A 10,737-nucleotide genomic window follows, 5' to 3' on the forward strand; every position below is an offset into this window, starting at 1 on the left:
CAAAAGAGGCTGAGTGAGGAAGATACCAAGATAATCATATAAATGGATAAGAACTCAAAAAAATTTACACTCCAATTTGAAACTGCTAAGATTTTCTACTAGATTATGCTAATATATTCCCTTTAAAGACCCAGCCACCAAATTGCCTATTAGAAACATTGTTGTCTATCTGGTTCTATTTCTTAAAACTTCCATTGGAAATTAATAACCTAAACCAAATTTCCATAGAAGTTTTTTCTTCTCTGGAAAACCCTGTTCTACATGGTTTAAAAGCATATCATAGAGGTTCCTCAAACACACATATGGCCATGTTTTACCTTTAGAATAGTAGAGATCTAGGGAAGTTGAAGTCCTTAGGGCTGGATGTTTATAGTTGAGATCCAGATGTTGCTTAGACATGTTAGGATAGTTTAAAAACAGGAGTCGATGGTGAACTCTTAATTTAAAAAGAAATTATCATGCTATTTTATTCTCATAAAAGTTCATCACAGTGAAAATTAAGAACGCAGTTCAAATTTGAACAAGATTGGAGTTTTGATGAGATACAACCAATGTAGAATTGCCTCTCTCATGCTCACAGGCAGCCATAAAGGCATGAAACCTTTCCAGGTCCTCTTCATGTACAGTGTAGCCAACAAGGCAGGGCCAAGACGTGCACTGATGTGCCCTTTGCCATTGCTAAGCCACTTCTCCCAAGATGTCTAAATCCCAGTTAGTCCCTCTAGTCTGTGGATTCTGTAGCACTTAAAACATGTTTCTTGGGTGCTGTGAAGGCTACATAAACTTTAAACAGTGATTGTTTTGCAAAGGGGAGGAGTAAGCTCTGGTCTTCTCTTCTCGTTCCGGCTGTCGGCCTGTTGCTCCTCTACCATTGACTTAATGAGTTCCCACCACGAGGCAGTCACTCGGGATAAAAGACTGTGCCACATGTCTTATGTTCCACTTCTATAATCAAATTAAAGCTGAAGTCAGAAGTAGAGAAAGAAGCAATAAGCACGTCAACTTAATATCTTGGTAGTGTTATCATCTGTTGCTTCTCCTTAACCTTTTTATTTACGTGATATACTGTAATACATAATGTTATAATTTAATAATAATAATAAGTTTTATAATTTAATTATCCTTGCATTACTGAATGGATCCTTGTTTACATAACTCTTATTTTAAAAATATTATCAGGTATATTAAGAAACACACACACTTATGTATACACTTCAATCCAGGGCACCATGCTGTAACAGTAAAAAGAGGTAATCTTTGTCAGAATCATTTTCCTAATGTTACCTAATTATTTCTTTGTATTATAAATGACAACTAGCTTTTGAAGACTATGTTAAATCATGACTCCACCATGCCATGCTTGGATTTTCTTTTCTAAAATCTGGATCTTACTATTATTTGCCAAAGTGATATTTTCAGCAACCTAGAAACACAAGGAGAAGGAAAAGCATGCCAACATGGGCCTGTCATGGAGCCCTAGCGCTAGAGAGGCTACAGCAGGTGGATGGCACATTCCAGATGCCAGCTGGGGTAACAGCCGGAGACCATGCCCCTCTATCACAAAAGATTGCTTACTTATGAGTTGCAAGATGTTAATTTAAATCTGGAAGGTTTGGGCTGGGTGGTGCTGGCGGCAGCAGCAGTGCTCCCCTTTAACCCATGCAGCCAGGGACAGACAAACAGACAGACAGACAGTCAGACAGACAGACATACACACACACACACACACACACACACACACACACACACACACAGACACACACCTGTTTCTAAATAAGTTTAGAAAGTTTTATTAGCTTTGATACTTACTGTTCCACCCTGTTTGGTTCACACAATAAAAATCAGCTGCCATTCTTACAATTAAAACTTTAAGAAAAACTTTCAAGAATTTAGTATTCTGTACAGGATAAAGCTTTTAGCATTTGACCCAGTGCTCTGACAAACCTTGGCCTCATCTCAACATCTCAGTTATTTTCCGTACCTATTGTATATGAAGTAGATACATCAGTTATTCAAAAGGATTCAGTTGCCTACTGAAATACCTGTAAACTTATGATAGTAGCCAATAAAATGGATGAGGAAACAAATTTTGATGATTTCATTTCCGGCAGACACTGGATGGGACTATCTCAAAACTTTAAAATAGAAAAGAGAACATAATACAGAAAGGGTCTTAGCACAAAGAGCTTGGCTTTCTCCTGGTTCAAACAAATAACTGAAATATATAAAGAACAACATCTAAATTGAAGCTAATTTTTCTATATAGTTCCAGTTCAAAATAAACTCCAAGAAATAGAATTTTTTCATACATTACAGTCATTGTTAGCCTTTTAGCTGTTTATTATTTACATAACTTAATTTATTGACATGGCAAATACAAACATCAGCATCATATTTCTAAGGCAAGTATGATTTATTGTCTGAAATGTGCTCCAGAAACATGCTCTATGATTCCATCTTCTCTGTATATATACATTCCTATATTATGTACATAGAACAGCTGATTACCAGAGAAACTTGATGGCTTTCTCAGCTATAAGCCTCTCTTTCCATAGAGAAATGTTGATGCTAATGATCTTCCACATGGACTAACCATCATGAAATTATTGTTATGTTGTGGCATTTAACTCTCTGAGTAATGTTTTTTTTTTTCTTTTCTTGCATCATTTTTTTCCCTCACAATCTCAGATTTCTAAATAAAGATGAGACAAGAGGACTGCCTCCTAGTCATTTTCTCTGTCCAACTGTTTTCAAAATGTATTACCTACTTCCTTTTAGTATCCTAGAAGCAATAAACTTATTACAAACAGAAAATGTAAAACAAGAAAGCATGCTATATATGTCAGTCTTCATATTCAAACCATTTCACACCCACTAACTTCTTTTCTCTACCTTAATGGGAGGTAGTTGGTAAGTATCAGCCTCCCTTTATGGCCAAGGGAACTGAGGTAACATCTAGATGTCAATGAAGAATTCATTCCAATGGTAGCTTTGCTTGGTATTGGAAGAAATGTGTTTCCACTTGTCTGTGTATATATGCTTTCCAAACTTAACAGACACATGTTAAAATTGGTAATAAGGAGATGTCATTTCAGACATGCCAGCAACATAGTTTGAACTGATTACCAGAATGTGCTACACTGTTTCTTTAGCATTGATATCCTTCACACATGCAACAAAATCATAAAGATAACGTACATCAACCCTTTGAGCTTGATCTTTGGGGAAGCAAAGAAATCTTAACGACCTCTTTTTTGGTATTCTTTGCAGAATTTTGTGTTGCATACACCAGTCAGATGGTCAATCATATCCCTGTTTTATACAAATATAAATTTTGGCAGATCTTATTGAGAAACACTGCTTTTTCTAGTGAAAACATGACTTGGACTTTAAATGACAGCTTTGAGCACACCAAGTGTGATTATTAGCCAGTTGTCAGTACACGAAAGGCATCTGAATGCTCAGCTTGCTGCTGCTTTCTTTTACTAAAAGTGCAACGAGGTATTTATATAGCACATGATAAAAATGGGAATGTGTAGATATAATCCTTTTCTTTCTTTTCTGGACAGTTGCTGACTGGGTTCCTCTGTGGGATGCTTTACCCTAGCAATATCTGTAGATGACTCTCCTTTTGCAAAGGCAAAGGCGTTATTTAACCGTAAATCAATTAATCACATTGACATCAACCACAGAATTAAAACATCATCTGGGCACAGTGTTCTCTCTCTTTTCATTCTCTCTTCCATTGTAGATATCTATAATAACATGCATGGAGAATAAAAAGGGACCATGGCCCATTTCAGTATGTTCAGATTCACCCAACACTAAAGTAGCAGATCTTGCCAGAAGCCATTTCTGCTTCTAAGAGACACACATACACAGTGAATTTGGGGGGAGAAGACGACTTCTTTTATCAACTGCACACTTTGCTGGAGCACAGCTGAGTGGTCCTGACACTTTACTTTGCCAGCCTTTTAAACCTAAAATCTCCTTTTTTTCAAATGCATTTAAATTCTCTACCCACGTGACTATTGGTTTGCAGAGCATTCACAGAGACTTCAGGCTGCAAACATGTGTTCAATGTGTCCCTTCACCCAAATGGATTCTGTGTCTGATGTGTTCAGTATCTGTCCATCTTATTTTTATTTAAATTTGGAAGTTTTGAAACAGGTGTCCCCATCCATGTGACAGACTTGTTTGTGTGTATTTGTCGACAGCGTTCCCATTCCCCTTGGAAAAAAAAATTGAGATTAGAATATGACACGATAAGCCTTTTGATGGCTTCCAAATCAGGGGTGTTATCGAACCAGTGTCCTGCTGAGTAAGAGACACAGCATCGGTGATTGAAAACAGAATCTCAATTTTGAGAGCTTGGGGCTACAAGGCCTTGTCCTCCTTTCCAAGCCTTAAAAAAAAAAAAAAAAAAAAAAAAAAAAATCCCTACCCCAAGGAGTCTTTCCCAACCATCCTTCAAAGATAATGGTATCTTTGAAGTGACTGTTCCATATAAGTGGTTTCGGTTAACACTCATCAAAGAACGGTCCTCTGCACTGTATGCAGGGTAGACTAATGCTGTTGATGCTTGGCAGGGTGGCAAGTATACAGAGTGAACCTGGCCAGCAGAACGTCCTCCTGCAGCAGCCACTGGGGAGGAAGAGGGGCCTGAGGCAGGTAAGAAGGCCCTGAAATGCTTTGAGAGTCACCCTTGTAAGTGGAAGAGCCATGTGCTTGCTAGTGTTTATTAAGCTTACACTTGGCCTTCTAACCTGAAATAAGCAGTGGACAGCAATCTTAAAGCAAGGTAAGTGCTTGAGCAAGCCGGCCTCATGAGGATTCTATTTCAAATGCGAAGCTGTTATTGTGCAAAAGCCGAGTTTTCCGAAAGTGATGTCGGGCCTATAATGGGTCTTCTTGTTCTCGCTTTGGCAAGCTTCTCTCCCAGCCAAACTCACTGGCAGAGCTTGCTCTCGCTGTTTCACAGTTCGCTGGACGTCTGCTTGTACAGAAAAACAAAGACAGGTCCTTCTTCACTCTGAGACTGGAGATTTAATTCAATACCGGAACAGAAGATCTCCCCGCCCCCCAGCTGGGTGCTGTGGTGCATACCTACATTCCCAGCAGTTAGGAGACTGAGGGAGGAAGGCGGGCAGTTGAATGCCAGCCTGGGTCACACAGGGTTAGAAACCAGCCTGGCAGTCTCCAAGGGGACAGATTTCCTTAGATGAGACTCCTCTATATTTCCGTGGTTTCTCCTTTCCCTTCTGCTCCCGTCTTCCTTTTACCCCTCATACTTCATCTCTTCTCATCTCTCATTCCTCAGTTTCCAGATAAGGTTTCATTATATAGTCCAAGGTGGTATCACAGGCAATCCTCCTGCCTCACTTTCCCAAGTGCTGGCATTCCAGGCATACCCACCATCCCTGGCTCATACATTATTTTGCAAATATAAATCTGAGTAACGCTCTGCCTGCTGCTGTCTGTGGGTGCTTCTTCACTCTAATGTTTTGCTAGAGGCTTAGGTTTGTTAATATCGCTCTCTCTGAGAATTGAGATGAGTTTAGCAATAGCTTCTGATACACAAAAGTCAGGCATTGAGCATATATATTTTTTTGGCTTCCTATCCACTGAAATTCTCAGTTTTGGCATTTCACATCCATTAATGTTCCAAGGCTACAGGAAGGGACAATTAGGACAGCCGAGACAGTGTCACCTGACCACTGTGTCTGTTGTTCCCAGACAGTTGGACTTTATTGTCAGTTTTCTTTTATCCCCTTTCTTCAGCTAAGACGCCCTCTCCTGTCAAGGCAGAAGACTCAAACTGAACCCAGAAACCGTCACGGAGCTCGACTGTCCACCACGCGCAGGAGCATCCAACCTAAGACAAAGCCATCTGGTGAGAGAGGCTTCTTGGGTCCCCTCTGATCCAGAACAGATTGGATCCAGCAGAGACTGAGCTGATGCAAGAAGCTCACCTTTAGGGAGGTCTTAGGAGAAGTTTCCCAGGAAACTTTACTACTTTGTTTTGTTTTTATCTCATCTTTCCCAACCTTTCCCCATTCCCAAAGAACCTAGGTAAATGGAACAACCCTAGGTAAACTGTTAATATTCTGAATTTGAACATAAAAGGTTGTGGTTTCTCTACTCAGTCCAGGAACTAGAATCATCTGTATCTTACTAAAGACAAAGGCACTTTTGTCTCATTGGACTTTTTAGTTATAGGACCATCTCTAGGAAGTTAACCTTTGCAAATCCTATTTTAGAACACTCCTATAGAAGTGATTTTTTTTCCTCTTCAGTCCTATTCTATATAAGAAGGTGAAATCAATATACATAAATGGTCCTATCAGATCTCACTCCTTGCAAACCAGCAATGTCTTTATGATGAATCGCTGGTTCGTGCCATTATTAGGTATCATCAGTCAATTCTCTCCTACCTGCCTCTTACTTACAGTTGATCAGAAGCGATCTGTGACATTCATCGAGGCTCAGCCAGAACCATCAGCAGGCCCAACAGACATACTTCCTACCACAAGCCAACCACAGAGCTGCAGCCCAGGCCGGGCTAGGAAGCCAGAAGGACCAGAGAAGCCAGTGCTCACATCCTCCCCCGCTATCATCTTTGCAGATCTTCATAGCCTATCTCCCAAGCAGGTGAGGGCACGGCAGAGACAGGCCAGACCTGTTCCCCGAATCCTTCTTTGCAGGAAACATGTAGATATACACATTTCTTCTGAGTAATTAAGTTTGTTTCTGGAACATCTTATTGCCCAAACAGATACGATTTTTGCCAAGGTGGAGAAGAAAATCTAACTAACGTGTCTGGCTAACAGACACTTGATAATTAAGAAAAACCAAGGGGAGTCTTAGTGCAAAACATAAAAAGAAATTATTCATCAGCTGGAATAATCGCTGACAGCAGAAAGCTGAGATGTAGTTGAAGTATTTTTCATTTACAGCAAATGAAGTTACTAGCATCAAGGAAGCCTTTACATAGTTTTCTGTGTCCTAAAAATCAGATGGACTTAAAACATTTTCTTCATTGTTTTAATATTATTTTCTTTGGCTTATATAAATAAAATTCTATAGGTATAATATTCTGATGTGATATCTACAAAAAAAACCTAAATGGTAATATTAGTATACATATTTGTATAGCTTTTATGGTTAAAAAGTGTAGTGTAGTACATCATTTGGGTTGCTGCATTTTTATAGTCTATAAGCACGGTTTACCCCAACCCCTGAAAAAAGTAAATACTATGTCAAAGGGTAGAAAACCAATGCTTTAACAGATGGAAGGGTCCTTATAAATCCTACCTATGGCATAGGCTGGAATTCACCTTGGATTTCTTGTCCAGTTAGAGCAGAACTTTTTATGTGCCTTTCTGGTACCCATCCTACTTGTCCATGATGCTATGATCCCTTTGATCACAGAGTGAGCCCCTTCTTGCTGAAGAAGGAGAACAAAGGGAGGACGCAGAAGTCCAAGGTGCTGCAGGACACAGCCTCCTCTCCACTCGGCTGTCAGACCCCAATGACTTCACCGGCCTTGAAACGTCCAGCCTCCTGCAGCATGGAGACTCCGTCCTTCATATCAGCGAAGAAAATGGCATGGAGAATCCCCTGCTGTCCAGCCAGTTCACGCCCCCCGAGCTGCGGGAGACAGACTCGGCGCTAGATGAGTCCCATGTTTAGTTCTGCATCGCAGGAGCTCTGCACTCGACAGAAGTCAGCTGGCAAGAGAACACTTCTGATGAAAATCATTCCTTCCTTCATAGCCCGTGGGTCGCATAAAGGCTGAGTGCATTTTGCCACCAAAACTTCTAATGCTTCAGAAACGTCTTAAAAAACAAATCAAGAGCTATAATTCCTTAGTTGTGTGAAGTCCATAACAGGGAAGAACAACAGGAAGAGCTGTCTCGCTGCACACTGTGTATAACTCACTCTGAGCAGCTAGGAATCCATGCTATAACAGAGAGTTGAGAATCTTTAATATTGCTGCCCTCGTAATACTAACAATATGTTCTAAAAGGGAACACACCCTCTTAAGATACTCACACTATACATCTCACAACAATGTTTATTTTTGTAGTTTCAAAATTTTATATTAGGTGGCAATATGCATAGAAATATACATAGAAAGAACCAGCAAGAACAATAATTAGATTAGAGAAACTAAACTATAAAGCCTAGAGTCATTTTTGTTTGGGTCAATAATAGCTGGTTATTTAAAAAAAAAAGGCACACACACATACTATTTTTAGAGCTATGGACATTTCAAAATTTATTTTTTAACTGTCCTTTTCACTACATCCAATAAATCAAAATTCTGATGCCACTTAGCATTTTATTTCATATCTATTGTATTAGACAGAGAATATTCTAGACTCTCAGATATGGCTCTGAATTGATAACACCCACATAATTATAAAAAGCTAAATGTAAGTAGCGTTGCTTGAAAGAGATGGCATTCCTATTTCTATCCCTGACATCAACATTCAGATTCGGCCCCACTGGTAAAGAGGATTGCTTTCCCTCATGGTCCTTGTGCCTGCCCCTGGGGGCATATTTTCATACGGTAAAGTTATGCTGTTAGAACTATATCAGGAAATAACTTTTTCTCAGTTGTCAAATATTCTATGATCCTTAGGAGATCTCAGTTACTGAGGGAAAGTCAGAGTAATCAATTTCTTAATTTCTTTCTTTCTAGACTCAGACAGCTTATATATATTACAAATAGGGCTTTAACTTGAAGTGCAGTTACTTCAAAAAAAAAAAAAAAATAGAATTTGAAAGGCTTATCAGGCCAGTACTTAGGTGGATTATTGAAGGGCTGAGCATCATATAGATCCTAAATGGTTTTCAAAGGTTTAGCAGTTTACGTTAGAGAAATGTAACTATTAAACACTGAAAAAAATCTCATAACATACCTACATTGGTATGGGTGTGTGTATGTGTGTGTGTGTGTGTGTGTGTGTGTGTGTGTGTGTGAGTGTAAATGTGTGTTAGTCTTCAAGTAGAAGCTAAACAGAGATTTTGATTTTGTTGAGATGAGTTTTACAATATATTCTATATGCTTAAATGTTGACTGTGTTGTCTATGAAATGTATACTATCAAGAAGATACCTATAAACCCATACAAATCATAAAGGAAATGATTTTATGTTAGAATTATTTATTAAACAAGCACAGTGACTTATAAAATCAAATGTATTTTGGGGCTATGATACCATTCACCATGAGAATAAAAGTTAATCTATAAACTAACTAGAATAAAATTTAAAATCTCCCAGGTCAGAAAATCAGGGCAGTATCACCTTCTCTGCTTTGTGTCAGAGAATGTGTGTGAGAAATCCAGGAGACAATGAACCTTCTCTGTTATAACACCTTCACATCATTTATACTTAATGCTCAACTCATTTCTAAGTGCAGAAGTGGACATGTAAGTGGTTTTCTGGTCCTGAGCTGATATATTTTGCCTGTTAAAAACTATGCTGCTCAATTAGCATTAGAGGCCTTATGTTTGGTCATTACCAGTGTCTGAGTTGTGTGCATCTCTGTCTCCGCTTTGTTCCCTCTTTTGGATTTGTGACTCAAAATCTCTATGATTGTGTCAAATAGTTAAGAAGTATAGAGCTCAAAGAATTGTTAAATACTCTATGATAACCCTAAATATCTTTATATATTTTAAATGTATTGGGCTGTTTGAGAAATGATTTTACTGGTCTGTCTGCCTTTTAACTTGACTCCTTCACTGTTGTGTATGGAAGTCTGTTATTAACTTTTTCAACAACCTAAGTGATGTTTTATCTTAGAATAGAAACAATGTGTCCACTCTGAGAACTGGGGACTTACAGAGTGGGAGTGCTCTGTCTTGGAACTTTTGAGGTTTCTCATCTATTCCATTTAATGTGTCCTTACACGTGCTGAATGTAATGTGTTGAACGTTTGTGTGGTAACTAAAGTATATGTATGTGCATAAGACTGTCACAAGATGTATTCTCAGGAGTTTGAAGGAATAACTTAAAACAGCTAAAAGAAGAGAAACGTTCACGTTAATTGACAACCTTTTGCAATATTCAAAATGTGACTAAAAACTCATCACTTTTGATCAATGTATTAGTAAAAATTAGACCATATCTTAATCTGTAATGCTTAATATTTATCTCATTCAGAGGAAGAATAAAACAGGCACCCACTTTCCAGGTATTAAAAAATTACATCCAGCTAAAATTGCTCCTTTGGAAAGTAACTTTATAGAGAGACCTTTGAATAAAAATACATCATCCATGATAGTGGGTACCCATGTGTACTATTCTGATTAAAGCAGGTTAAATCCTGGATGCTGAGTTCTCTAGAACAAACCTTTTACTTTGATTTACAGAATTCAGTGTTTTCTATAATTCTATTAAATTATTTGATTCTTCTGAAAAGGGAAGTGAGTTACTGAGTGCCTTGGAAAAAGCCACTAGAACAACAGTGCCAAAGGGCACAGCTGGGCACATAGCAGTGCTGGACACATCTGTTGGTTTTCTGCTTCAAGCCTCCAAAGTAACTTAAGACAGGATGACATCTCTCTTTTAGCATCTGTTCTTTTAGTCAGTGAAGAACTTTCTCCACTTTGCTGCCCACCTCCTTGAGTTTCCAAGGAAATGATAGAATATATCCAGAGACCCATAAGGAAGAAAGGGTCATAAATGAATAGAATTATAGTCCAAAACATGAACTAATTACCTTCCT

The 10,737-nt window shown here is 38.6% G+C and overlaps 1 protein-coding gene across 5 annotated transcripts in view; it reads left to right on the forward strand.

Annotated features, from left to right (window-relative positions):
• Positions 1-7,695, forward strand: part of UNC80 (unc-80 homolog, NALCN channel complex subunit) — a gene marked incomplete at its 5' end in the record, with an annotated part of 174,495 nt that extends 166,800 nt beyond the window's left edge. For all 5 annotated transcript variants that reach the window (XM_080933194.1, XM_080933197.1, XM_080933195.1 and 2 more), the window contains 4 exons: positions 4,590-4,671; positions 5,782-5,893; positions 6,452-6,651; positions 7,432-7,695. In XM_080933194.1, coding sequence (XP_080789320.1) covers positions 4,590-4,671; positions 5,782-5,893; positions 6,452-6,651; positions 7,432-7,692 — 655 coding nt within the window. In that variant the 3' untranslated portion in view covers positions 7,693-7,695. The remainder of the gene's footprint in view (positions 1-4,589; positions 4,672-5,781; positions 5,894-6,451; positions 6,652-7,431) is intronic.
• Between the last annotated feature and the right edge of the window lie 3,042 nt (positions 7,696-10,737).

The sequence above is a fragment of the Micromys minutus genome (genome assembly GCF_963924665.1).
Source record: "Micromys minutus genome assembly, chromosome: 19".
Classification (NCBI taxonomy): domain Eukaryota; kingdom Metazoa; phylum Chordata; class Mammalia; order Rodentia; family Muridae; genus Micromys; species Micromys minutus.